The sequence below is a fragment of the Vigna angularis genome, chromosome 9, assembly GCF_016808095.1.
Source record: "Vigna angularis cultivar LongXiaoDou No.4 chromosome 9, ASM1680809v1, whole genome shotgun sequence".
Taxonomy (NCBI): domain Eukaryota; kingdom Viridiplantae; phylum Streptophyta; class Magnoliopsida; order Fabales; family Fabaceae; genus Vigna; species Vigna angularis.
Genome location: NC_068978.1, coordinates 28294275 through 28322259, shown reverse-complemented (window position 1 = coordinate 28322259; position 27985 = coordinate 28294275). Strand labels below are relative to the sequence as shown.

At 36.7% G+C, this 27985-nt stretch overlaps 1 protein-coding gene across 2 annotated transcripts; it reads right to left on the bottom strand.

Annotated features, from left to right (window-relative positions):
* LOC108347394 (uncharacterized) lies at positions 1 to 27903 on the bottom strand. Of its 2 annotated transcripts, XR_008245439.1 has the most exons (15): positions 27552 to 27903; positions 25841 to 25950; positions 24501 to 24563; positions 24224 to 24413; positions 23613 to 23717; positions 23387 to 23523; positions 22710 to 23268; positions 21359 to 21424; positions 21135 to 21211; positions 20593 to 20865; positions 11384 to 11708; positions 11154 to 11300; positions 10209 to 10595; positions 10059 to 10129; positions 332 to 397 (listed from the first exon to the last, which is right to left on the bottom strand). XR_008245439.1 is itself a non-coding variant. In XM_017586598.2 (14 exons), the coding sequence occupies exons 1-14, from the start codon at positions 27807 to 27809 to the stop codon at positions 209 to 211; spliced, it is 3036 nt and encodes a 1011-aa protein (XP_017442087.1). In that variant the 5' UTR covers positions 27810 to 27903; the 3' UTR covers positions 1 to 208. The 2 variants fall into 2 exon arrangements, 1 of the variants encoding a protein (XP_017442087.1); XM_017586598.2 differs by having other exon boundaries at positions 1 to 397; positions 10059 to 10595.
* Positions 27904 to 27985: the final 82 nt, after the last annotated feature.

Genomic DNA, 27985 nt, shown 5'->3' with positions numbered 1-27985 from the left:
TTCAAGAAATTTAAAATAATTCAATAAATAAATGAGTGAAATATGCTGCTAACTTGACAAATAAATTAAAACTTGCCTTCGTATACTTTTCTTCTATCTATATACCTATTATCTAGGAAAAGAATGAAATCCTAATAACAAAAATTATATGAGCACCGGGAAGACAAGATCCAACTTCCGTTGAGCGAGCCCCGGGTCCATTTGGTCCTTAGGGCTTCCTGAGGGCAGATGCTGCACCCATTACAATTGCTAGGACAAGGCCAAGACCAGCACCAACAGATGCCCCCACAGCAGCAGAATTCAATGAATTTTCCTTTGCTCGAGCACCTCTCCTTGCTTCAATCGACATTGCTTGCTCTCGTGCCAACTCCATCGTAAGCCTATCTCTTGCAAATTCCTGAGATGAAATCATTAATAAGAAATAGAATTTATTAGCATGCATTGTTATACAAAAATAATCAGGCTGCGCAATGAAAACATAAGAAAATATTGGTATCGTTAATGTTGGAAATCCAACATCAATAGTCATGTGACCAAAATAATGTGTACGAATGGAGAACAGTCCTTCCTTATTTCACAACTATATTTTATAAGGTTGGGTTAGGTACCAAACCTAAATTCTAAAATAATATTAGAATTTATCCTATGGATTATTGCTTTATTTATCAGGCTGTTATTGACAAGAAAAAGTATATTGGAGATCCGACATTCACTATTATTTTGACCAAATTAGTATATACAAGTAAAGAACAATTCTCACCATACTAGTTTTTTAATATTGAATTAGATCTGAAGTGTACATGTCAACATTTAACTAAGACCTTAAACAAGGAATCTTGAGCATAACAGATTGAACTTCTAACCCAATAGCTCAGCTGGTTTAGCAATAACTGAAATTCTATCATTTTCTTGATGTAGAATACCTAAATGAGAGAGATCCTAATAACTAAACTTCTATTTAACCATATTTCCATCTATTATCTTTAGTGAAGTATCTAAAGAACTGCATCATTACAAGATTCGCACACATACTGTTTAGTGGAAGAACCTCACAAAATAAGGCACCAGACACCCTTAAGTGCAAAGCAAGGGCCATCATAACACAAAGTATTGCAGAAAACTAAATGGCACGAAGTATTGCATACAAACAGGGCACGGAACTGTCGGAATTCAGGTAACACAAGAAAAAAAAAAGTGGACTCCAAGGTTATGGTTAGTAAAAAGAAATGGAATAAAGTTTGCTCTGATGCCAAACATGCGCCAATGGCTTGAGCCAACACGAAAGTTCTTTTAGGGAGGGGCACTCATAAGACAGGTAATTTAACTCCTATGATAAAGTGTTGTCATGACAGGTAATTTATACAGGTAACTATTGATTATATCACTCATAAGACAGGTAATTTATCTCCTATGGTAAAGTGTTGTCATGACAACTTTTGTTTACAAGCTACTTTTCCTGATTTCAGAGAAAAGAAAAACTATAAAATTCTTGTTAGGGGCTTTTGCTCCCTAACAATTTCTGGAAAACCTGTCTAATTATCATAATTGTTTTCTATATTTAATTATAAATCATTTTCTGAAAAGTACCAGAAAAAAAACGGCTAACTCTACATGAATATTTTAATTGCCAATATATTTTAGTGTAGCTGATGGACTCAAAACACAAGGGAGTAGATGGTATTAAAAAGCACTGGAAATCTCAAGTAAATTACATGATCACGTACTTCCAGAAAAAGGATGACCTTTAAAGGTCCCAATCTATTACAGCCGAAACTTTAACATTACATAACGCCACCAAGGACGGAACCAAAAACATGAAAGGTGGCCAAAAATTTGACACATGGTAAAAGCAGTGTGAAGATGGAAGTTGGAGCATTAAACTTAAAACACTAAGTTAAAACATAATACTTTCTATAAAATTACAGATAGCAAAATTAAAAGTGGGTGTTAAAAAGACGAAAAAACAAAGGTATATGTAAATTTATATTCTAGAGCATATGCATTCCTTTGAATGAAAATATGCACCTTTCCATTTAAGTCAACCCAGTCAATTTCTTTTCCAGTATTAATTTGACAAGTGATATCACCATTATTTGACACCTCTTACACCTAAATTGGTACCAATGTAATGTTATTCTATGTCTACGACACTACATGCATGCCTTTAAAAATCAAACAACAAAAGTTGGTAAGTGAATAAGTAATATATCATCACAACTCACATCAAGGTTTACATGGGTTGACTTTTCCTCTTATAGTATTCTTAGTCAATGTTAGACAACTGGAATATTTGAGCATCTCTTATCAAAATAGTGTAATATGCTGGATACTGTTTAGCTTTTTTTGTTTAAAATATATTTTGAAAGAACAAGAGATGTATTATGTGAAGTGAAGGAGCTTCAACATATTGATCATTAACTCTGTTAGAAATGGACTTTAAGCCTAACTCAACCCCACAAAACCGACTTGTAGGGTGAGGTTTGCACCCACTTATAAACTATGAATTGGCCTTATCTCTAGTCGATGTGGGACTTCCAACACACCCCCTTACACCGAGGTATATACATCTCGAGTGTGGGATTAGACATTTTTAATGAGTGGTCCGATAGCGGCCCGATAGTGGGTGGAATATGCCCAGCAAACAACAAATATCGCTAGGATAGGCTCTAACCATGGCTCTGATACCATGTTAGAAGTGGACTTTAAGCCTAACTCAACCCCACAAAACCGGCTTGTAGGGTGAGGTTTGCACCCATTTATAAACTATGAATTGGCCTTATCTCTAGTCGATGTGGAACTTCCAACAAACTCTATATAAAAAGTTCAAATATTAGCATTATATTAATCTTAGAAACAAAATAATAGCTTCCTAAATTTTGATTATAAAACCATATATTTCTCTTTCTCTGAACAATATTTTAAAATTTGAATCACAACAAAAACTCCTAAAAGCTATGTTAATCAAATTCAAAATTAAAAATATTTAGGCATATATTTTCAACATGCACTAAATGAGTTCAATTTTTTAGTTAGTAAAGACTTCTACAACTTACTAACACGAGGAGGATCAAAAGTTATGTCATGTGGAACCTATAAAAAGGAATTCAATATAAATGCCCTAAATAATTGAGATACTTACCTAATAACTCTTGATAAACATGTAGAACTATATTTATTTCAATACATATTATTACAACATACTAATGTATTTATAGGAGTAAAAGTTAGGCACCTCCTTAAGTTAGGCACCTCTAAGTTAGGCACCTCCTATGTTAGGCACCCCTAAGTTAGGCACCTCATACCTAAATAATTATAGAAAAATACTTAGTAAGTTTTTCTCTAATTACAACACTCCCCCTCAAGTTGGTAAATGAATATCAATCATTCCCAACTTGCTTACAAGATCTTGAAATCTTCCCTGAGGTAGCCCTTTTGTAAAAATATCTGCTAGCTGAAGACCTGTTGGAACATGAGTTGTAATCATAAAGCCTCTGTCTAGATTATCTTTTATAAAGTGTCTGTCAATCTCAATGTGCTTTGTCCTGTCATGTTGTACTGGATTATGAGCAATGCTTATGGCAGACTTATTGTCACAGTATAGTTGCACAGGACTGTCTATCTTAATTTTAAGATCATCCAAAATGATTTTCATCCAAAGTCCTTCACACATTCCTTGAGCAAGGGCTCGAAATTCAGCTTCTGCACTAGAGCGAGATACTCTGTCTTGCTTTTTGCTCCTCCATGTTACCAGACTATTTCCAAGAAACATACAATACCCAGAAGTAGATTTTCTATCAGTAATAGACCCTGCATAATCAGCATCAGTATATATTTTCATACCTAATGTGTCTTCCCTTTTAAACAACAATCCCTTCCCTGGACTTGACTTCAAGTACTGGAGAATTTTATCAACTGCTTGCATGTGTCTATTTCTTGGATCATGCATGAATTGGCTTACTACACTAACTGCATAGGCAATGTCTGGTCTTGTGTGTGATAGATAGATTAGTTTTCCTACTAATCTTTGATAATGGGTCTTCTCTACAGGAGTACTTTCTTCACTTCCAATTCTATGATTCTGTTCTATAGGAATTGTTGAAGTTCGACATCCCAGTTTTCCCGTTTCTTTGAGGAGATCAAGTACATATTTCCTTTGGGAGATGAATATTCCTTCCTTGGAGTAAGCAACCTCTATTCCAAGAAAGTATTTAAGTTTTCCTAGGTCTTTCATTTCAAATTGAGCTGCCAGTTTTTCTTTTAATGCCAACTTTTCTGCTTCGTCATCTCCTGCAATAATCATGTCATCCACATAGACAAGCAATAGGGTGAGTTTACCTGTAGATGAATGTTTTATGAACAGAGTGTGGTCTCCTTGGCTTTGTCTGTATCCCAAGGAAATCATTGCTTTTGTAAATCTTCCAAACCATGCTCTAGGGGATTGCTTAAGACCATACAATGCTTTCTTTAGGAGACAAACCTTGTTTCGTTCATTTTTCACTTCAAACCCTGGGGGAATATCCATGTAAACTTCCTCTTCCAGATCTCCGTGAAGAAAGGCATTCTTTACATCCAACTGGTGTAAGTCCCATCTAAAATGAGCCGCCAAAGCAAGAATAACTCGAACTGTATTCATCTTTGCCACAGGAGCAAATGTCTCCTCATAGTCAATCCCATAGGTTTGAGTATAGCCTTTTGCCACCAGTCTCGCTTTATATCTTTCTATTGTTCCATCCGCCTTATGTTTCACTGTGAATAGCCATCTACATCCTACTGCCTTCTTGTCTCTTGGCTTGTCAACAATTTCCCAAGTTGAATTTCTTTCTAATGCATTCATCTCTTCTTTCATGGCTTGAGTCTAATGTTCAAGTTTCATGGCTTCTTGGATTGAGGTAGGAATTCTTGTTGTATCAATGGCAGCAATAAAACTTCTATGCTTATCAGAGAGATTGTTAGTGCAAACATGTTGAGAAATGGGATATTTAGCACATGATCTCCTTTCTTTTCTCAATGCAATGGGCAAGTCATCAGTAATACTTACCTCTTCGATGTTGTCTTCAGGGATTCTCACCTCCGGATTAGACAATTTTTCTTGTTCTAGAGTCGAAGTGGGTTGTTTTCTTCTTTCATATTTTTGACCAAAAAATTTGTCTTCTTCTTCATCCTTATTATAGATCCTGATAGTTTCATTGCTCAGGTCTTGGGCATCCTGCGAAGACTGACATGGTAATGACAAGAAGGAGAGTTCATCCATTTCAAGTGTTTTCTCCCCCTGAAGTGGTGAACTGACATAAAAGGACTGTGTTTCATGAAATGTGACATCCATGCTGATAAAGATGCGACGACTCTGAGGATGATAACATTTGTACCCTTTTTTATTAGAAGGATACCCTATAAAGATACATTTAAGGGCTTTTGGATCTAATTTGCTACGATTAGGGTGATGAGAGTGAACAAAAGCAATACATCCAAAAATTCTACTAGGCAGACTTGATATTAAAGGGGAAGAAGGAACAAAAGACAATAAAGACTCTATAGGACTAATGCCGTTTAAGACACGGGTAGGTAACCTATTGATGAGATATGTGGCAGTTAACACTGCTTCCCCCAGTAAATTTTTGGAACAGACATTTGAAAAAGAAGAGCTCTAGTTACTTCAAGGAGATGACGATTCTTTCTCTCTGCAATCCCATTTTGTTGAGGAGTGTTTACACATGTAAGTTCATGAACAATACCATTATGAGAGAAAAAATTGAGGAATTCATGATTAACATATTCAGTACCATTATCAGACCGAATTCTTTTGATATTTCTTCCAAATTGATTTTGGACAAGATGAAAAAATTTAACAAAGATTTGGAAAACTTCAGATTTATTGTTCATAAGGTATGTCCATGTGACACGAGTGCAATCATCAATAAAGGTAACAAACCATTTTGCTCCAGAAATAGATGCGACAACTGGTCCCCAAACATCAGTGTGAATTAAATCAAAAGGAGAAGTACTCTTTTTATTACTAATAGGATAAGATGCACGATGATGTTTTGATAATTGACAAATATCACAATTAAAAGACTCAACAGACTCATTGGTAAACAAATGGGGAAATAAAGACTTGATAACGTTAAATGAAGGATGTCCAAGCCTTTTATGATGAAGCCATATTTGAGAGTTTGCCCACGTCTCAGATGTAGCTTGTAGACTCAATATTTGTTGTGCTTTGGTCATTAGTCTCTAATAGATACAACCCACTTTGCTCCTTAGCAGTTAAAATCGTCTTCCCCGTGGCAAGATCCTGAAAAACACAATGAGTGGAGAAAAATATTACTGAACAATTTAAATCCTTTGTGAGTTTTTGCACAGAGATAAGATTATTGGCTAATTGTGGAACATGTAAAACGCCCTTTAATATAATGGATGATTCCAAAACTATATTCCCAGAGCCACATATAGGTATACCCTGACCATTCGCAACAGTAATAAGTTGTTCTTTACTGCTTTCATCATATGAGTTGAAAGACACACGACAAGGTGTCATATGATCAGTTGCTCCTGAATCAAGAATCCAAATACCTTGAGTCATATTACCAACAGTATTGAGACAAATCTTACCTTTCATGGACAGAGTACATGATCCAGAGGGCTTACTCATTGATTCAACCATTGCTTTCAAGCGGTCGAGTTCTTCCTTATAAGCTTTCATGTCAAGATCTGGTGGTGGAGAAACATTAGATTGATTGGTGGCTTCCTGTTCTGAGGTAGTGTGATTTACCCATTTTTGAGTAGGCCCTTTGTTATTCCTCATACGCTCTAGAACATTACTTTTCCCATGGAGTCTGAAGCATGTTTCTTTGGTATGTCCAGATCTTCTACAAAATGAACAATAATCTCCACGATTTCCTGTTTCAAATGACTTTCCTCCAGTATAAGAATCTCCACGATTTCCTCTTTCAAATGACTTTCCTCCAGTGCTCGTTCCTTTGTGGAATCCCTTTCCGGTTGTCATGGCAGAGCCTGTGTTGGAGATCCCCCCATCAAGCATGACAGCTCTTCGAGTTTCTTCTCCTCTTACCATAAAAAATACTTCTGATAAGGAAGATAATTTTTCTCTTCCTAAGATCTGTACCCTGATTGGGTCATACTCTTGATTTAGGCCATGGAGAAATTTAAAGATTCTTCCTCTTTCCACGACTTCAGCATGTGCGGCAGCATCTGTCTTACACATCTTTATTGTTTGGTATTGATCTAATTCAATCCAAAGACCATTCAAAATTCCATGATATTCTGATACAGAATGTGAGCCCTGTTTTGTATTAAATATCCTGCTTTCAATGTCATAACATGCAGCAAAATCCTTTTTTAATGAAAAAGTATTTTGTAAATCATCCCATATCTCCTTGGCAGAAGAATGAAACATGTAATTTCGACTTATCTCAGGAACCATGGAATGCCACATCCAAGTCATAATTAGTGAATCTTCATTGTCCCACATTAGGAAGTTTGAGTCATCTGGTTTTGGTCCTCCACCATCTATGTGGTCTAGTCTTGAACGACCCTTGAGAATCCTTCGAATGTACTGGCTCCATTGTAAGAAATTCCGCCCATCCAACCGATAGGAACCTATCATATTTGGAAGATCATTAGGACCCAAAGGAATAAATTTTACCTCAGACATCCTTGGGAATGCAATCTGGGGACCCTATCTCCTGACGAAACAGTGGAAAACGGTGCCGGACAGCGGCAAATGGCGCCGGACAGCGGCAAACGGTGCCAGACAGCGGCAAACGGTGCCTGACAGCGGCAAACGGCGCCTGAACAGCGGCAAACGTTGTCGACAACGACAAACGGCGCCTGGACAGCAACAAACGGTGTCTGGACAGCGACAAACGGCGCCTGGACAGCGACAAACGGTGCCAGACAGCGGCACAAGGCGTTGGACAGCGGCACAAGGCGTCAGACAGCGGCACAAGGCGTCGGACAGCGGCAAAACAGCCTGGGCAGTGGAAAACAGTGTGGGCTACACAAAATAATATGGAGCAGTACTTCAAAACTCAGATTTACTCCGATCTGAGCCAAAATGGGTTGTCACCGGCCCTTGTAACGGAATGAGGAGGCTCCGGCAACTCCTTCTGTGACGTCGGCGGCGAGTGGGTCTCGCTGGAACTAGGCGCGTGGGCTACACGCGCCGGCAAGGCTGGTTGTGCGTGGCGGCGCGTGGCAACGTCTTCTCTGGAGCGATTTGCAATGTTGTGTTTGCTGCAGATAGGCGTCCCTTTCTGTCCTATCAGTGATTCCAATAGTTTCTGCTACAGTTGAAGTGGCTGGATAGCTGCTGTTGCTGGTGGCTGGTAGCTTATCAGTGCAGCGGAAACAGAGCTCCCAAGATCGGGAGCTCTGATACCATCTTGATAAACATGTAGAACTATATTTATTTCAATACATATTATTACAACATACTAATGTATTTATAGGAGTAAAAGTTAGGCACCTCCTTAAGTTAGGCACCTCTAAGTTAGGCACCTCCTATGTTAGGCACCCCTAAGTTAGGCACCCCTAAGTTAGGCACCTCATACCTAAATAATTATAGAAAAATACTTAGTAAGTTTTTCTCTAATTACAACAATAACAAACCTTTACTCTATACAAATACTACAACTACATCAAGACCCAAATACCCTTTACCTTGGGTGCACCCTACCTGAACAATTATTACCTAGTCTACTATAGAGCTTTCCTAATCGTGCCTTATTCGCAAGGGTTAACAATTGATTCTCCTATCTTTGAAGCTTTTAGCTGAAGGGTCACAAGTAAAGGTTATTTTTTATAATCTATCTATTGAACTTGATTTTGAACAGTGGGGACAATGTCAAAATGTTATTGCTTGGTCATCAAAGCTGTTCAAATATGTCAATAACCAACTATGCCAAAAAAATGTAAGCATTTAGTGAAAGCTCAAGAATGAATATATAAGAGCAATGTACCATACCATTTATGATGATAATATTTAGATAAAAAAGCCACAATATATGTGCTAGAAACATATCCTCTAATATCTTTTATTATTGATCGAAATTCATATGAGAATTACATTAATGCAGTGTTTATTTCCAGGCACGGATTTGCAAAGACAAATGCAAGCAATGAATGGAAGAGAATGCACGAAAAACAACAAATAAGAAAGTATTTAAAAACAGAAAACGAAGCAAGTATTTGAAGGTTAACTTTCTTTGCAAAATTGAAAAGATTTGCGAGGAAATACGTTCCAATGACCATTTTATCCTTTCATAATTGTTTATGGTTGAATAAGTTTAATTTTCATGATAACAGTGAATATAAAATTAATAAATAGTATAATATAATAAAATACTCACTATAATTATTAATAGTAATAATAGAACTACAAAATAGTAAAAATAATATAAATAATAATAGTATAAAATTAACAAAAATAGTAATAATCAAGGGCAAAATAGTAATCTTCTGTTTTTGTCGATTAAAATATTTTTTTAATTTATCAAACACATCACATTACTCACTAACTCCTATAAAATTTCATCTCAAATACCTTCATTTCTCACCATTCTTTCTCCTAATCCAAACAACTCAACTTTCTTGTTAGATTTATTGCGTTTTATGTTAATTAGGAAACATAGACTTTTGATATTGTTTTATGCTGGTAAATATTGTTGATATTGTTTTCTAACAATATCTTCTATTTACCATAGTCATGTTTGGTTGTCATATATAACTGGTATCATTCTTCATTATAAATATATTACCCTATGTATATTTTAGAGACAAGGGAGATTAATTCTATACCTAGTTTTACAGTATTCAATACCTCTCAAATCCACTCTCGCAAATTCATCCCCCAATTCAAACATAGCATAAGAGTCTTGTCAAATAGCAAAGAGGAATCTCAATAAATTTTAATTAATAATAAAGTGTGTTATTCTAATGGCCATAATCACAGTTTAGAAGTAAAATATATGCAAAACAAAGATAATGTACTAGTAAAATTATTCAAAGTACGAGATTTGACAGAATACAGATTTTCCCACCTGAAAGGAAGACTCCTCACCACTTCGGAGTATTTGGTGAATTTGCTGACAGAGAGAATTTACTCCTTCTACTGGAAAAACAATCTCCCTTTTAAGGAAAGGCTTCCTAATGAAGTTAATAGGAGCAAATATAAACTTTTCAGCACCCACACTTTTAGTAGAATTTGTATTGATTGCATCCAAAGAAATAGAAGCCCCAACAAATCCGGGCATAACATACGGACAAGAATTTATAACTTCAGCCGAGCCAGGTGATGCTTGGTATGCTGTCAAAGCAGCCTCAATTGCTGCCTTTTGATGGTGTGCACTAACTGCAAATTTGTTTGTGATTGCAAGAACCCAAGGAATTCCAAGAGTTTTAGCTTCATCTAAGAAAAGTGACAGGACTGGCCTTTGTTGATTATCATTTGAATTACTACAACGGGGTATGCTATGGGATAAGTTATGAACAAAAACAATCAAATCTGTCTTCTGACTTAGATCACGTATTCCAAGCCACAGTTTATCCCTGAAGCGAGAGGTTTCCACATTTAGTTCCTGTAAAACAACATTAATGTTTATTTAACACATGAAGAAAACATAGTAGTGCTCATGGCCAAGCTCTTACAAGCAATCATAACTATATGTCTCAAATGTTTGCTTAACTACAGAGTATTTGACAGCACTCGGTTAAAGGAATATTTTTCTACATAATTAAACTGAGAAGAATCTATATCCAGCTCAAGTAGTTATGTAATAAGAACACTAAAACTGGCCAGTTTGCCTATCATATTAACTGTGTTGTCTAAAATATTAATAACAATTCATTGAAACATATAATGCACGTAATACATTGATAACAACACCATTACCCTCCTGAATATAAAATAAATGTTATAGGACTGATTCAACATTTTGGCATCCATAAAAAAAGCACAGACCATGGCCATACCATTAAAGTAGAAAGCAAATATAGAATGCAACAGACATTCAACTGGTTAACATTAGGTTGTTTGATCTATAGAGCAGGCAAACATCAGAAATAAAGAACATGCTTGTTCTTTTTTCTATAAATAATAATAATCTGTCAAATAAAAATAATGGAAAATGGAAAACCTGCGTATTTATTCCACTGGAGTCACAATAGCACAAACCATCAGCTATAACTTCTCGCACAACCTCTGAAACAGCATCATCATTGGCAGCAGTATTTGGTTTACATTTATTCAAGACAGCCCTTAAAAGAGTAGTTTTACCAGCTCCCTGCACGTAGCAAACTCACGCAGGTCATTAGACAAATAATAAATGGAGTTAAATATGCTGCCCCCAAGAAAAATTGCCTATACCTCTAACCCAATTAATCGTACTCGGCGGGTCCTCACATGAACTTCTTTGGAAACAGTTGTAAAATCACTGGTGCAAAATATTACAAAGTTATTTAAACTTTCTGGACGGATGAATTTATCCTTGTCAACAGGTGCTGAACTACTTGCAGTCTCAGAGTCAACAGAAGAAAAAGCAGGCATCAATGAGTCTAACACAGTTTGATGTTTTGGTGGACTTCTTAGTGGAGGACCAACTAATATTCTCAACCTCTGTATCTCAGGCTGCATTCCTTGATCAGAAGAATAGTTTGGTGGAGAAGGAAATGATTCAACCATAGTTGAACACCTAATGAACATTAAACAAATGTCATACACCTCACGTATTTAAGTTATTTTGCAGAAATAATATGCAATGAGAAACAACAGGAAAGGGGTGACGTTTAACATATTTTAATTACCATATTGCATTACATTGTAAATATATTAGTTTTGTTCCATCCTCCTAGGTCACTAATAAAGGAATCTACATTATAAACATTGTGTTTGGTAGAGAGGAGAGAAATAAGTAAGATGGAAACAAGTAGGTAGAAAGGAAATAGATGAGATATAAAGTGAGAAGCAAAAGTGTTTGGTTCAAGAGAAATAGAGAAGAGATACAGAGACAAGAAATAGGAGACAAATATTACAATGGGTCCCACCATTTTTTAAAATTGTTTCTTTCCTCTTTCATTCCTACTAAACATTCTATTTTATTTTCATCTTCACCCATCTACACAACCAACAACGACTTTCAGATCAATAGGAAAAGTAAAAACCATACACATGTTCATTCAGGAACATCATCGTTTTAACAGAAGACAGAAGTCAGCAAAACTTTGCTAATATAATAAAACAAGGTCATTGACATCTCCAGAAACCACCTGTAATCAAGCATCCATAATCTATATAGTTACATATGTAACCAAAGCTTTACATGAACCGATGGACTGGAGAGATGATATTGGAAAAGCTTTTTATAATTTGTTCATGCAGAGGAACAGGAAGAAAGGGAATGGAATGTAATCCCACCCATTGAAATCCAATCCCCAGGGTTTGCAATGATAATGAGTATCTTGAAATTTCAGGAATCCACTTCCCATCCCACTTACTATGAATCACTTAATCATATTGCCTTAGAAATTTTACTTAGCATGTAAAATATATGTTTAACTGTTTCTCCATAACATTATCAAACCAGGTAATTAACAGCTGCACTTGGCCTTGAAAAAACTGCTTCTCCGAACACAAATTAATCATCTCCAAAAAAAAAAGATTAAACTCATTCAGATAAGATACGTAAATTTTCAAGTCAAACTAAGACATGGAGAGTTCCGAAGAGTGCTCATAAAATCATAACTTTAACAGACCAATATAAAAATGAAAAGCATTGACTCAACAACATTCAACTAATTCAGCTTAAAAACAAATTGTAAGTTTGTAACACAGACATTATGCACTTTAATAAAGAAAATAAGATGCTTTCATGGACTAAACCATATATATTAGACTTGAGATCTAAAAGAGGAGAAAATATTTCTCAAATGACTTATTTCATTTCCACTCTTCATCTTACATTTATAGAACTAGAGAGAGTGCTTTCTAGTTGTAATACATTTAACACAACTCACACACCACTCATACACACTCACACACAGCTCATACACACTCACCCATAAACCAATAATTCTAACACTCCCCCTCAAGCTGGAGCATACAAATTGTATGTGCCAAGCTTGGAACAAATAAACTCAATCCGAGGTCCCCTTAATGACTTAGTCAACATATCTGCAAGTTGGTCATTTGATCCAACAAACTCAGTACATATTTCTTTTGACAATAACTTTTCCCGAACAAAATGACAATCAATTTCTATATGTTTGGTTCTCTCGTGAAACACTGGATTTGATGCAATGTGAAGAGCAGCTTGGTTATCACAATACATCTTCATACCCTGGATGTCACAGAAGTTAAGTTCTTGAAGGAACTGCTTCACCCATATAAGTTCACATGTTAATGAAGCCATTGCCCTATATTCAGCTTCAGCTGTTGATCGAGCCACTACATTTTGTTTCTTACTTTTCCATGAGATAATGTTTCCTCCAAGGAAAACACAATATCCCGTAGTAGATCGTCTATCAATAGGAGAACCTGCCCAATCAGCATCACAATATCCTGATACTTGAAGGCTTCCTTTTTCTTCATATAACAGCCCTTGCCCAGGAGCCTTTTTTACATACCTTAGAATGCGAATGATAGCATTCCAATGGTCAACACATGGAGCTTGCATGAACTGACTAACCACTCCAACTGCAAAAGATAGATCCGGCCTTGTAATAGTAAGATAGATTAGTTTTCCAACTAGCCTCCTATATCTCTCTGGGTCGGAGAATAACTCACCTTTTTCTGTTGTTAATTTTTGATTTGGATCCATAGGGCTATCAACCGGTCTACAATCAATCATGCCTGTTTCTTGCAAAATATCCAGAGCATACTTCCTTTGGGAGATTACAACTCCATCTTTTGACTGAGCTACTTCAATGCCTAGGAAGTATTTAAGGCTCCCAAGATCCTTGGTTTGGAAATGTCTACACAAATACTCCTTCAATTGAGATATTCCAGTAGTATCATTTCCTGTAATAACTATATCATCAACATATACTATCAAGTAAACACATTTTCCTGGAGACGAATGATAATAAAAGACTGAATGATCTGCTTCACTGCGTTTTAGCCCAAATTTTTGAACAATGGAGCTAAACTTTCCAAACCAAGCACGTGGTGATTGCTTGAGCCCATATAGAGATCGGTTCAATTTACAAACCATACCAGACTCCCCCTGAGCAACAAACCCAGGAGGTTGCTCCATATAAACTTCTTCCTCAAGATCACCATGGAGAAAGGCATTTTTGATATCCAGTTGATGAAGTGGCCAATGACGAATGGCTGCCATTGCAAAGAACAATCGAATGGTAGTCATTTTTGCCACGGGAGAGAAGGTATCACAATAATCAAGACCATAAACCTGAGTGTACCCTTTTGCAACCAGTCGAGCTTTGAGTCTATCAATGTCACCATTAGGACCGACTTTAATTGCATATACCCATCGACAACCAACAGCCTTTTTGCCTGAGGGAAGTGGCACAAGCTCCCAAGTTTGACTGTGGTCAAGAGCCTGCATTTCTTCAATCATGGCTTGTCGCCATCCAGGATGATCAAGTGCTTCTTTCACAGTTTTAGGAATAACCACAGCAGATACTGAGGATAAAAGTGAATAAAAGGAGGGAGATACTCTGTGATAACTAAGAAAATTATAAATGGGATGAGGGTTTCGAGTGGAACGATTACCTTTTCTGAGAGCAATGGGCCAACCAGAATCATCTTCATCAGGAGACGTGACAGGAGATGGTGACGGAGAAGAATCTGAAGAAGAAGATCCACCATTTTCTGGAAGAGGAGTATCCATCGGGGTACTGTGTCGAAGGATATCAGTATGTGGAGAGGAAGGTTCGGGAGGACCTTGGGTATGACTTGGATTGACTGAGGTATTTGAGATATTAGACTCAACCACTGGAAGAGGAAGTACCTGTTGGAGGATATGAACATCTTGAACAGATGGAGAGAAGAAAGGTGTCTGTTCAAAGAATGTAACATTAGCAGACATGTAGTATTTTTTGGTTTCAGGAGAGTAACATCGATACCCTTTTTGAAGGCGAGAGTAGCCCAAAAATACACATTTGATTGCACGAGCAGAGAGTTTGTCGAGCCCCGGAGACATGTCGTGAACAAAACAAACACAACCAAAGACTCGAGGAGAGGTGTGAAAGAGAGGGTTATTGGGAAAGAGAATGGAGAAAGGAACTTTATTATTGAGAGAGGAGGAGGGCATTCTATTAATAAGAAAACATGCAGTTAAGATGGCATCCCCCCAGTGATGAACAGGAATATGAGCACCAAGCAAAAGGGTACGAGCCGTTTCAACCAAGTGTCTATTTTTTCTTTCTGCTATACCATTTTGCTGGGGTGTATGAGGACAAGTGGACTGATGCAAAATACCATGGGAGCTAAGAAGTGAAGAAAAAGTTGATGAGAAATACTCTTTAGCATTATCACTTCTTAAGACTTTAATAACTTGGCCAAATTGGTTTTTGATTTCATTCAAAAAGGATGTGAAAATGGGTAACAATTCAGAGCGATCTTTCATCAGATAAACCCAAGTACATCTAGAATACTCATCAATAAAGGTAACAAAATACCGAAAACCAAAAGAAGAGACGCGACTAGGTCCCCAAACATCAGAATGAATAATAGAAAAACTAGAAGTACACATTGATTGAGATCTTTTAGGGAAGACAGATCTAACATGTTTTCCTAGTTGACAAGACTCACATTCTAAAGTCTGAAGACCACTAAGTTCAGGACACATCTTTTTTAATTTTGACAAGTTAGGATGGCCAAACCGATCATGTAACACTTTAGGAGGAAGAGCGGCAACACAAGATACCCGTGGACGAAATCCAAAATGGTATAAACCTCCAGCTTCATATCCTTCTCCAATCTGTCTCCCCGAGCCACGCTCCTGTATAACAAAAGATTTTGAATCAAACGTTATTGAACAATTTAATATTTTGGTTAACTGACTTAGGGAAATTAAATTGAATGGACAGCTAGGAACAAAAAGAACGGATTTCAGAGTTAGAGAGGGAGACAGGGAAACTTGACCGACTCCCTTTGAACAAATTTTAGAGCCATTTGCAAGGGTAATGAAATGGGGTTTTTCTTGGAGGGAAAGATTTGAAAACAATGAGGTATTACCAGAAATGTGATCAGAAGCACCCGAATCAATTACCCATGAATTTGGACCTGCCATGGATTGAGAAATGCAAGCTGTGGACGTACTTGAGGACTGAGATGATTGTGCCAAGCTGTTAGACTTTAAGCGTAGATACTCTTGATACTCTTCCTCGGTAAACTTGGAGTTGGAAGTGGAAGTTTCAACCTGAGAGATATTAGCGCTTTTTGAAGGAAAACCATGCAAGGAGTAGCAGTTTTCTCGGGTGTGACCCATCCTGTTACAGTAAGAGCATTGACGTCCTCGACCTCCACGTCCTCCACGACCTCCTCCTCTAGTTCCACGTCCTCCTCTTCCTCGCGTGGCAACCATGACAGATGGTTCTATTGTTTCATGAGCTTCCTGAGACTGAGACACAGGAACACGAAGAAGACGTGTGGTCAAAGCTTCCAAGGAAGGGACTTCATGACTTGTCAGAAGTTGATCTCTGATGTGATTCAAATCTGGATGCAAAGTACGGAGGATCATCACCATATAATACTGGTCAAGTTTCTTTTTGATATCTTCTGAAGATTCCAAGAACATTCTCAATTCTTCCACAGCTGCTTGGGCTTCAGTCATGAAGGAGACCATATCATGATCTATCATTTTGAGACAGGCGAGCTTGTTTGCGGTATCATAGAGACGTTGAATATCATTAGCATAAATGCTTTGAGCTTTCTTCCAAAAGGTGTGACATGTCTTGAAGGCTCTAAGAGATATCAAAAGTCGGGGTTCCACAGATTGCCACAATAGGGCACATAATTGAAAATCAGCTTGTTTCCATTGTTCAGCCATGTCAGATGGTACTTGACTCCCATCTTGCTCAAGGTGGTCATAACGTCCTTGACCAAGGAACCACATTTCTACAGCAGCAGACCAAGACATATAATTCTTTCCATTTAGCTTTTCGGAAGTGATTGAGGGACTTCCAGAGAAAGAAAGAGCACTTCCAGATGCCATTCTTCGATAAAAACAGGAGAGGGAATCAGAAAAACCGTGAAGGACCAGAAAACCCTATAGGGTTTCTTAAGGTTTTCTTAAAGGGAAGCTTCTGGACCCACCAAAGTAAGATTTTGAGGGTCAGAACGGACAGAGGAGATGAGGGCGACAGCTATGGAGGTGGCGCGGAGACTTTCCGGTGAGCAGAGGGCGGCGCGTGGGCAGCACACGCCTGTTCGCAGCGCGCAAAGAGGCGGCGCGTGACGGCGCGTGACGGAGAATCAGGCGAACCCACCGGTGGGGTTGGCTGTCGCGTGAAGAGGCGAACCAGATCCAGTGGTCGTCGGACGGAGCGGTGACGGCGGACGGCGGCGGACGGCGGCGGACAGCGGCGGACGGCGGACGGAGGTGGACGACGGCAGACGGTAGTTGACAAATACCAGGATGGCTGACAACCAAGTTGAAGAACTTGAAACTGCAGTTGACAGCTGCAGATAGTGGCGGGACAGCCACAGACAACTACGAACGGCACCGGACAGGTGCGACCAGCAGTGACAGTGCTGGTGGACAACACACAGAAACCAGAGCAGGATGAACCCGCTCTGATACCAACTTGAGATCTAAAAGAGGAGAAAATATTTCTCAAATGACTTATTTCATTTCCACTCTTCATCTTACATTTATAGAACTAGAGAGAGTGCTTTCTAGTTGTAATACATTTAACACAACTCACACACCACTCATACACACTCACACACAGCTCATACACACTCACACACAGCTCATACACACTCACCCATAAACCAATAATTCTAACAATTAGCAATCACAATAACCAATGGAGATGGAGTAACAAGACAGATGCTACTGATAACCAAAATGTCAAAGAAATATTACATATTGTTAGGAGGATTTAAGGGTTAGCTTAGCATTAGGTTATTGAACTTTAAGAGTGCACGGGATTTGTTAGGGGAACCTTAAGAAAGATAGTTAAAACCAAAGAAAGTCCACAAAAGAGAGATAATAATGGAAAAAATTGGAATATGCCTTTACAGTGAAAGAAAACATACGAACCATACAAAAGAGCAATCTCCTTTCACATTGGGAGAAAGCCCAGTGTAAACAGTCTAATTACAAAAGATTCCCCTATTTCACTTTAGAGAGTTCACCCATAAATTAGCTCTAACTATCTACTAGATACCCCCAGACAGAAAGCTAACAAACAGTCTAGAGACAATCATTGGCCATTTTCTTCCTATTGTAAGCTCGCAAGACCTTTGCCTCTGGTTGTGATTTATTTGCTTGGCAAACATGATTGGGTCAAGCCTGGGATATTGTACTATATATAGTGACTCCGTTATATATGACTCTCATACTCGTTTTACATGGTATAACAAACTTACTGTTCCAGCAAGAGACTGCCAGATGGGGTTGTTCTTATGGACAAAACCATGTAAAACTCCACTGAGCCAGGCACGGAACTTATAACAGATCTCCTTGTGCAAATAGGGTTGAGTGGTTTTCATTCTTTCAACCAAAATTATTGAGCTTATTTTAAGCAGAAAAACTTAAATAAGAAATAGGAAAAAATCTTTGTAGATGCAGTACACAATGACAGGCTGCCCTATTTATTATGTTTAGAAAGCATGAATGTATGCTAGTTAATGTATTCCTATGTTTCATTCACCGATCACCTAGTGAAATCCTGAAAACCTTGATATTTTCTAGTACTTTAACGGTTTCTATTTCTAATCATTATAACCATGGTTATCAAACTCGTGAGTTAACTCGGACAAGTTTACATGTTCACTAAATGGTTCCAAACTCAGTTTCGGAGTAGAATCATGGAAACGGAGGTGGAATCAATCGAACTCACAAGTTTGGTTCCGATTTGGCAAGTTCGACAAAAAAAATTTAAGTGTAAAACGACTTCGTATGGAGGACGTCTTTTGAAGAAAACTAACCAGATTAGGTTGTGATTAAGTCCCTTCTTCGTTCTTTTGAACTCCTCTATCATGCAGGCCATCTCTCACAATCGCACCCCTCTCTCGGAATCGCTTTGCATCGCTTCATCGTGTATTGCCATCGCATTCACTGTTGACGTTGTCGCCACCTAACTCACTATTGTCGTCAGTTGCCATCGCCGGTTGCTTTCCGTCACGAGCTCTGTTTTCGTCACACACAATGCACACTTTCTATGCAGAGTGTGTACTGTTTGTTTGTGTAAGTGGCATTATTCTTGAGTTATGTTTCAGCCTCTTATATTCAGCCCCTCTCTGCACTGTTCTGTGCAATTCTTTTACTAGATAATTCTTCTCTAGTCTACCAAAAACCGTGGATATTTTATTTATAATATATTTTTTAATTTTGTAGTAAAAAATTTAAATTTGATCGAAATGTTGGGAATGGATCAAATTCAATTGAGAGGAATCCAACTGCTTCCTCCTCTATTAAAGGTAGACATAGAAGTAAAAATGCTCCAAGAAAGAGATCTGATATTGGATGGAAACATGGGATAGATATTAATGGTAATGATAGAATTCTGTGGAATGGGGAAGATGTTTAGGGATGGAACTCCAGAGTTGAAGAGATTTTCCATTCAAAATTCTAAGCTTGACTTGTAGTTCTTCAGAATGTGAGCATAATTGGAGCTCATTTGAAATGATGGTAAAATGTTCACTTAGATGAAGCAACAACAGATCCAGCTCTAGATGTTGTTGATCTTGATAAAATAACTTTTAATGCCAATGAGGATGCACAACTTTTATCATGGGAAGAGTTGGATGAAAATGATGATGAAGATGATAATGTCAGTAGAGGATTAGAGGATTAGACATAGACACTTAATATTTGGATTTACGTTTTATAATATTTGAATGAACTTATTTATTTATAGTACTTTTAAGTTCTATAATTTTGTGGACTTATTTGAATTAGGATGTTATTTATATAAAAAAAAATTCATGTCAAAGTAAACTCTTATGAGTTTACTGGACTCTCACGAATTTACGTAAACTCTGAGTTTGACAAACTTGATTATAACTACTAATTCTTTCTCTGCCCTGGGACTGCCCCCATTTCCACCCATCACAAATCTAAACAGATCCATTTAGTATTTAGAAATTTTATCAAAAGAAAACTAAACCAATAAGTGATTTAGTGTTAGTAATACTATAGTTAAATAGTTGATAATTAGTATATTATGGAGTTTTCTTTGTTTTTGTACAAGTGTTTTCCCTGTAATTGAACAGCTGTCAACATTAGACAGCTGTCAGTAAATGACTCATATAAATAAGTCGATGTACTTATGATTGTGCAAGTAATGTGAATAATACACAGATTCTTTCACTGTTATTTTTCTCTCCTCTCTCTGTTCCATTTATCTTAGAAGTTATGATGTTTTATGGGGTAATGACAATACCAGTTACCATTCACTTGAGCATGAACCAGTGTACATAAATGCAACCCATAACCAGCAATATCAACTTTCAGAGGTTCTCCATTTTTTGCTCGTAGTCCATCTTTCCATCCCAAAGGAACAATTGAGGTTGCAGTTCGAATAACAGGGGACTCAACTATGTGGCCAAGCTCCACAGTGCCAGCAGCTGTAAACCCAAGCCATTGCTTCAGATGAGGAAACTGATCAATCCCAGAGAAAGATGAGGAATCAATACTCATATAAAGGTCATAGATTCTGCAAACCAGGAAGGAAAACCAGTATTATTCCTATATGAAACACCAATTAATGTAGAAAAGTATTATCAAAAGCTTGAAACAATAATTAGCCCATTAGATGGAATTCAAGAAGCTTAGAGGACCTATCCTCAGAAATACTACAGTAGATAAGATGATTTGGGCATGAATCTTGGTTATGATGTAAGCATATGATCATTTAGGTGTCAATAATTTGAAAACTAAGCAAACCCAATTCTGTTAGTGTAACCTGATGAGAAAGATGGTTACCTCTGAAATCTAGATCGATATGACTTCATTGAATGTGATTGAAGTCTTTCCCTCAATTCAGTAATCACAGATCTGACCTGAAAATGTCTTTGCCAAAGGAAAACTAAATGAGAGAACTTACACTACCATATTCATAAATATAATGTTGGAAGATAAATCTTAAGCCTAAATTGGGACACTAGAACAATATCACAGATTCATAAGCAACGAAGAAAAGATCATACCGATGTCAACTTTGAGTACTCTGCACCTGATAGAGACTCTACGGCGGAATTTCCCAATAAATAAAGCTGTCTTACATGAAACAAGTTCCAATGAGTTCAAAATTAATTAAAAGAAACATAGCATCCAGGGAAAATGAAAATTGGAAAATAATGTACACTAAGGAAAAACAAAAGATATGGAATCATTTTACTCCTTTGCTTTTGATCCTGTACATTAAAAATTGATTTTGCATTGTCAAGTGCATAAAATTTAAAGCCTGGTTGACATTGATTGTAGAATCTAATGCATAAATCATTAGGTTTTTCCTTAACGCTAACCTTCAAACCACTGTAAAATGGTTGCTTTAACGGACAAAAGGCAGCAAGAAAACATAACAGAAGATAAAGGTATGAAAAGAACAGAAGGGAAAGAAAGAAAGAAAGAAGCAAAAACTGGGAATAACTTAGGAGAAACAAAAAAAAAATCAGGTCAAAAAAGCAGAAGACTGAAGAAAAAAAGTTCTTGAGATCAGGAATGAGACTGCTAGAGATGGATTGTTTTTGGGCGGGAAAAGAGGAGGAAAAAAATTGAGGGAAGCCCATGTTTGATACAGGGAAAACCAGGGACTAAGGGCAACAATGGAGGTTTTGGGTAGTACCATCAGCCCACCACAAAATGACAAAAAGGTGAAGGATATTAATAATTATCAGCTAAAACCATGTAGAGTAGTGCAGTTTACAAAGGGAGCCATGGGATCTTAGTATAATTTCAGAGCCACTGATGCTCCGTTTTATGGCCAAACATACCATAGGAAACTCAAAACACAGAACTGAAAGAGTACAGGAGTATTCATAAGTTTATGTTTGACCCAGGAGGATTAGAAATTATTCTTGTACTAAATGGTGGAATTGGTTTAGTCAACATGCTTCAATCAACTCCACAACAATTTCAAAAGCCACAAGCTGTTTACCTAGGGGACCAAGTGAATGTTTAGGGGGAACTATCGACATGGGGAGTATTGACAGTTTTTATATTTATAAAAAAAAATAAGTCAATTGACTACAATAATTATGAGAAAGGGTGGAGAGGATAATCGAGTTAGTTGGTGAGAATTACAGTCAATTCTGCCATCATCATACCGATTCAGATTGGCAGTTAAGGATTTGACAAAGAAAATCTAATTCCACTCTAGTTTCTGATCTAGTTTTTTTCATCTTATAGGACAAATCAATCAATCTTTTGCATGCAAGTACAATAACAATAACATGCAAAAGCAGTACACCATGAAAAAATAAGAAAGTAAAAACATTCATAGAACCTGTGGTGACTCAAAAAGAAAACTGAACTAAATCATCAGTCCATAATATCTACCTGTCCAAATGGCACATATGAAGGCAAATAAGGCACTCTGCGCCACTTTTTCTCATCTCCAGTCATCACATTGTTGGTTGCATCTGTTTTCCCATTAATTGGAACCTCTAGTGAATGTTTATCAGCTTCAGGTAAAGGCTTCAGTGATATGCCATCAGAACCCTCTTGTATTTCAAGCAACTGTGGTGCAACTACTTCCTCCTCATTCAAAGTAGTTGCAAGAGAATCAGGGAATGAATTTCTTTCATTGGAACTGATTGGTCTTTCTCTGCCTGTACTAAATTGTCTCCGTAGACCTTCCAAAGGGACTAGCCTTGAGAGTCGCCAGAATGATCTCTGCACAGGCCCTACCCCCAAAACCAACTGCTCTGCATTAAGCTTCCCTGACCCTTGCTTGTTTTTTCTCAATAATGAGCTGTCAGTTTCATTTTCAGAAGGCCCTGGCTGAGTCTGAGCATTATAATGGTGAAAATAAGCTGGAGATAAAATACGGGGAACCAGATCTTCTGGAATGCAGTAACTCTTAAAATAATGCTGCCAACCTTTTCTATTAACATAGCTGCAAAGAAAAGAAAAAACAAGGAAATAAATAATTGATATTCTAATTTTGCAGGTTTGAAGAAGAATCAGCAGGTAACCAATTTAGAAAGTGAGAAAAAAGAACAGGGAAAACATACTCCTTCAAAGCAGAATTTCCAACAGGAGGTTGAGAAAATGTAATGCATTTGATAGAGACTTTTTCATTTTCCTTTGATGAAGATGAAGATGAAGCAGCAATTACTCTCAAAATGGCAAGAGTAGCTAATGCAGCTACCTGTGTATACAAGGAACTTTACATATGTAATTTGTTCAAACACTAAAGCAGTAATGCTTTAAAATCCAAATTGGATAGATCAAACTCACTGCTCCACCAAGTGAATGACCACATAGAACTAGTTTGCATTTCTTCTTTTGAGCAAGCCTATATAATTCTAAAGCAGGTATTCCTTTAGCACGAGCCATGAAACCCTGAGATGTAATATGAATTATGAAGGAAATTATTGGAATCAGAAACATAATATTTACTCATATAGTATTGCTCTATAGCAATACCCAGAAACCAAGGTTGTGATTTTACTGTTGAATAAAATCCTAAGATTATAAAGAGTTGAACAGTTGAAAATTATAAAGCAGAATAGATAAAATAGAAATTGAACTATTATAAATTTACCATATAAAGAAGCAACAATCTATAGGAATTTGAAAAAATAGTTAAATTAATATAGGTCCCTGTATAATTTGGAAATTTTCAATCTAGTCGTTACAGTTATGTATCAGGTCCCTGAAGATTAAAAATAACACTAATAATAATAATTATAATAATAAACAGACTGGATTCAAGGAACTCAATAAAAAGGATTATGAAACTATAGGGATCCAGTCACCCTTTCAAACTATGAGCCCATTTAAAGATCTCCAGGTATAAGAGTCTGCAAGTTAATTTAATAAAAACATATTGGATAATAGTCATTTACCCTATGAGCTGCAGGTTTGTATTTCTTCTTCGGTTTCTTAGACCTGGATTGTAGAGGATTCCATGTATAGTCTTTTCCATTATGGCTTTCATCATTGTCAGATTCAGTTGATTCATTTTTTTCAGATTCCTCAACAGCATCATCATGAAAGATGGCACCTTGAAGTATATTTGCATCAGCAATGACATCCCTTTCATCAAAATAGAAAAAGGTAAAGATTCTTGAAGTTAAAATGATTAGGAAAAGCTTGCACATGGAATCGTATGAAAAAACTCACTTGTACTGCTTTGTTCCGATAAAGGAAGCAAATAAAGTGTCACCTGCCTCTGCCAACAAATACCTTCAACAACATAATAACCGAATAAGTATGACACAACAACAGCAATAACATCCAAGTTGTATTCCACTAGTCGGGTTCAACTACATGTATCAAATTCTAAAATATTCTATCATAGATCATGTATTCACGTCTATGGAGTATTGACAAATTGTTGATGTTAGGGAGTGGAGAGTGTATGAGAGGAGAAGGAAGAGTTAATATCCTAACTGTTTTAGCAGTTAGGATGGACGGGAAATGACTTGTATAAATAGAGTTCTATTCTTTTGTTAGGGGATTAGTTTTTGGAATATCAGTTGGTGACAGGAACATTGGTCCTGTGGAGGGGGATTATGCTACCATGGTTGTACATGACATTTGTTGATGTGAATACAGATATTCATTCTTTTCATACAATTGTGTGCGAGTTGTGTGTGAGTGCTTGGAACAGATAGGTTTCATACCCAGAAACCTATCAGTTGACCTCTCAATCTTCCATAACAGTTTCAATAATAGTATTTCTCAGTCTCTTTACCACTAGGGATTGCTAATCTCCATCTCATCTATTTGAATTATTGCAGATCTTCTGCACACATGCCTACAAAAAGCATATAAGATGAGCTTCTACCATCTTTCGTAAAATACTGCCCAAACTTCTTCTCTAATGTATCTGTTCCTAATCCTATCTTGTACGAATAGTGTAGTTTGTGCCTTCATATCATGCAACATCCTCATTACTGGGTACATTGAGTTTATTCTCTTGTCTGTTATTTTCCTTAATCAAGAGCAACATCTTTCTGTTATGAATAACAGCCAAATCCATCCTCTATTTCATCCACTGCATAAGTCAAAATAAAAGAAACCTAAGGAAGACAGTCCATAATATTTGAACCCAACGCTAAATAATCTCTTAGAGCCTAAGAGAAGAAGAAGAGACAAACTACTTCAATGCACAATTCTATTTTGAGAGAGAATGCAATACTATAAGTAGTTACCAATAAGGTAAGTAAAACTAGAAATTCACATGCTAGGTTGTTAAAAAACACTAAACAGAACAAACAAAAGCCATGACATTAAAAAGCAATCATTAAAAATAAAGATCACACCAATTAATGTAAAAAACATCCAAATAACCTATTTTTTACCTCCAAAACACAATCCAAATATATTATAGAATGGATGAGAACAATAATAAAGGATAAAAGCCTCCAAATACCAAAATATATAATGGCATATTGGAATCTTTGAAAATAATGTAAGATTAGAAGAAGAATTAAATTGTATAAAGAATGAATGAACACCTATGAGGAACATGATCTGACGATGGTTGCACCCTCTCCAAAGCAACAACTTGTCCACCAAAATCTGCCTTAAATTTATTTACAGCTCGAATCATCTCACCAGCAGGTCTCTATATAATAAGTCAGAAATAATGAGCAATAAGTTTATTTAACTTACAAATATTCATACAATAATTCATCCAAGAAAATCATATTAAAGTTACAAAGTTGCTATAAGCACTTGTCTAAGACTCTGAGAGGCATATGCCTTGTAGTTGATTCCAAGATTATAGAAAACCATCGCATTTCATAGAGCTACTGTACTTGTAGCATTTAAATAAACACTAAAGAATATTAAAGCTCCAGGAATAATCCTCAAAATGAACAGACAGAAATATTTGTATACAATAGCATATGGCCTATTCATTTCATGATTCACATGAAAGAACACCAAACCTTTAAAATATTCATCATATTCATTTATGCTTTAGGGAAAAAAAAGTATTTATGATTACTTTATGAAGCCAATTAGCTTTTACCATGTTTCTTAAAATTATAACAAAAGAAAATCAATTTTCTATTTTACATAAATTATAAAGGTTTAATTTTCATAAAGTATCACTCAAACATTTTGACACTGATATCTAATATGAATTCATCCTATGCTCACATTATGTCAATGAATAGAATATGAAGCTAAAATGACTAAGTCCTATTAGACACAATTGTAAAGTAGTTTTAGGCTAATAGTGCATAGTAACTAACCGTGTCTCTCATACAGAATTGCCGTTGAAGAACAACAATGTATGAAACCTATAGTAATTCTAAGAAACCCTTTTCCTACACATTTTTAGTATCGCTATTTTTCAAAGTTTAATAAAGAAGACCCACAAATGTAATTTTAATAAAGACCAAAGACACCGCTTTTCTTCTTTTAACACCCCGACTTGAAACCGTGTTTCTTCATATTGTAGACGGATATGGAAGATACGATCATAATTGTGGTTGCAGAAACTCCAAAAACCACAATTTTTCTGATAAAAACATAATTGCGGTCACAAGCACCCCAGGCAGAAAATCTACATACAGTTCTAGACATGTTTGTCTTGTTCTTAAATTAGAATTAGTTTAAACCCAATAATATGCATGATCCTATAATTTACACATTTTTCCGCATATTACCAAGGTAAAACTCCAATTCTAATTGAAAAATAACACAAACAACATATATACAAACACCTCAAATAGGAAAAAACTTACAAACACTTCTTTATGTATTGTTTTTATTGTTCTCCAATTAGAATTAAATATTCTTCTCAATAATACGCACTGATATTTACTACAAACCTTTGTTCACGTATTAACAACGTGAAACTCCAATTCAAACTAGAAATAAGTACAAGCAACCGTATGCAAGTTGTGTCCTTTCACAAAAACCTTGACATTGCCGTCAATATCACACTCACATACCATTTTTTACCTGACAAACTTATATATCGAATCAAATTTACAGTTAGAGTCCACCTCGGTAATTTACTTGAAAAAAAAACATTTCATCAAACGTCAAACTTCAAAATCGATTGAAAAACAACGAGGTGAATACAGTAAGAACAAATTGAAGTACACATTACTCCTCTCAAATCAGAATTATACACAACCCAACCCAAACAAACATTTTACGATTCTTATTTTAATTTTGAGGAGAACGATAAATTAAAGCGAGGAAAGAGACCTTGTAGACGCACTCGGAGAGGACCATGCAGCAGAGAAGGTCCTGCAAATCGGAGACGGAGTCCGCCTTGAGAGCGCGGCAGAGGTTGGTGAGGCGTTGGTACTCCTCCTGGATCCGCTTCTTGTGCTCACGGTGGGAGGCCCACGGCCACTTCATCCGCCACTGGAGTGGGCCCCACGACACCTTGTCCTTCAGGCCCAACAGCTTCTCCCGCTGGTCCTTGATCCATGGCTCCACGCGGCTCTGTATGAACTCCATAACAGCCCTAACCAGACTCACTCCAAAAGAGACGCAACAACGCGTTGCGTTGTGTGGTGTGGGAGGGAACTACAAGAACCAAATGGAAATCATTGATACGCTATTGCAAAATTTTATTATTATTATTATAATTATTGGTTTATATAAACAATATTTCATAATATAAAAGAAAATTA